Below are 1,870 nucleotides of genomic sequence, written 5' to 3'. Positions count from 1 at the left end.
CTATTGGCATTTTGTAAATGTGAGTGTGTAGCCTTTCAGTAATTGAAATTACTTTATTTTGTATTAGGTAAATCTTGCAATCGAAATTTAAATTGAATGTTAGTGTCGTTAGTTTTTCTTTAGTCATTTTAAAAGTTTCCCAACAGAACGATCTAATTAAATCTGTAATTTTTTGTTTGTTCGTCCTCTGTTGATAGTAACCGTGCATTATAAAAAAAAAAACAACAGTTGCATTCCATTGAGAGGCATTAGGTTTTGAGCATGTTCAGTATAAGTGAGCTATGCTGCATGTTCTGCTGTCCACCCTGTCCTGGACCGATAGCGGCCAAACTAGCTTTCCAGCCTCCGGAACCAACATATAAATTAACTCCAGCTGATGACACAAATATAAGATATAATTTACAACTCTTCGACCGCGCCGAATGGCAGTATTCTGAACGGGAAAAATCGAAAGTAGAAGCTTTTTTTACTCGGACGTCGCGTGGCAACTTGATTACATGCATATATGTCCGGTGTAGCAAGAATGCTAAATACACGTTATTGTTTTCGCATGGGAACGCGGTTGATTTGGGGCAGATGAGTAGCTTTTATCTCACCCTTGGGTCCCAAATTAATTGCAATATATTTGGGTACGACTATTCGGGATATGGTATGAGTGGAGGAAAGCCCTCCGAAAAGAATTTATATGCAGACATTGAAGCTGCTTGGCAAGCCATGCGAAATAGGTGAGTTTCAACTTTACCGAATCTTAATACATATGTCCACTTTGACCAAAAACGGCTAATTTATTTAAAGGTTAAACATTAGCCCAGAGACAATAATATTGTATGGTCAAAGCATAGGAACTGTGCCAACAGTTGACTTGGCTTCGCGTCACGAAGTTGGGGCTGTGATACTTCATTCGCCATTAATGTCTGGTCTGAGAGTGGTATTTAGAAACACAAAGAGAACTTGGTTTTTTGACGCTTTCCCTAGGTAAGAACTTTAAATTCACTTTTTAACATCAAAATGATCTTATCTCATTTTCAAACAGTATTGATAAAGTTGCTAAAGTTAAGGCTCCGGTTCTTGTTATACATGGAACTGATGACGAGGTCATTGACTTTTCTCATGGAATCGGTATCTACGAGCGGTGCCCAAAGACTGTGGAACCATTTTGGGTTGAGGTAATTTATTAATAAGTACTTTATTTCTTTATATTCCGGTTAGGAGCATTAGATTATTTAGGCGTTTTATTGATTATTGCTTTACAACAACGTGACTATTTAGAAGTCTTATATGTTATCGTTTAATGGAATCAGTTGGATGTCTCCTGGCCTCCTCGCTTAGCTTGTAATTGGCAGCCTTCAGTTCGTTCTCCAAGCAGGACTTGAGATCCTTAGGTTCAAAGGATCGGAAGGCTACTGACTTTGTATGGGGTGAAAGCTTTTGCAGATACTTAAGCTGATTTTCCAAGTCCTTGGACTTCAGATTGAATATATAGACAACAAAAACTGTTTCAGATGCTGTTCCCTTGTCCTTAGTTCCCTCACTCTCGCGCCTTAACATCATATCGTTGTATATCGGTACTATCTCAGGATTATCCACATTAAGGTCATCAATAATATGTAGATTCATACCACAACCGGACAAATCGTGCATAAATTCCCTCAACTTGCGGAATTTGGACACATCGTCTTTACCAGACTCTTTTGAGTTCCACGAGTAGGTTCGAACGTTTTCGGGCCATGGAAAATTCTTTATTAGAGCCGTGGCCGTCATGGTCTTGCCGACGCCGGGTGGACCCATTAATGCGACCGAACGAAACTTACGATCGCGGCTTAGTTCTTCCGCCATCTGGCCTAGGGCCCTGTCCTGGTTCTGTACTTGC

The 1,870-nt window shown here is 39.9% G+C and overlaps 2 protein-coding genes across 2 annotated transcripts in view; one reads left to right on the top strand and one right to left on the bottom strand.

Annotated features, from left to right (window-relative positions):
* LOC117585027 (alpha/beta hydrolase domain-containing protein 17B-like) overlaps positions 1 to 1,870 on the top strand; it is a 5,704-nt gene continuing 3,834 nt past the window's right edge. Inside the window, exons 1-4 of the mRNA XM_034274271.1 lie at positions 1 to 19; positions 198 to 725; positions 796 to 975; positions 1,034 to 1,166. Of these exons, the coding sequence (XP_034130162.1) occupies positions 262 to 725; positions 796 to 975; positions 1,034 to 1,166 (777 nt within the window). The 5' untranslated portion in view covers positions 1 to 19; positions 198 to 261. The remainder of the gene's footprint in view (positions 20 to 197; positions 726 to 795; positions 976 to 1,033; positions 1,167 to 1,870) is intronic.
* Positions 1,238 to 1,870, bottom strand: part of LOC117585028 — a 6,572-nt gene continuing 5,939 nt past the window's right edge. The window contains exon 2 of the mRNA XM_034274273.1: positions 1,238 to 1,836. Coding sequence (XP_034130164.1) covers positions 1,282 to 1,836 — 555 coding nt within the window. The 3' untranslated portion in view covers positions 1,238 to 1,281. The remainder of the gene's footprint in view (positions 1,837 to 1,870) is intronic.

Source organism: Drosophila guanche, unplaced genomic scaffold (assembly GCF_900245975.1).
Source record: "Drosophila guanche unplaced genomic scaffold, DGUA_6, whole genome shotgun sequence".
In the NCBI taxonomy this organism is placed as follows: Eukaryota; Metazoa; Arthropoda; class Insecta; order Diptera; family Drosophilidae; genus Drosophila; species Drosophila guanche.
This window is presented reverse-complemented; position numbering and strand designations above follow the sequence as displayed.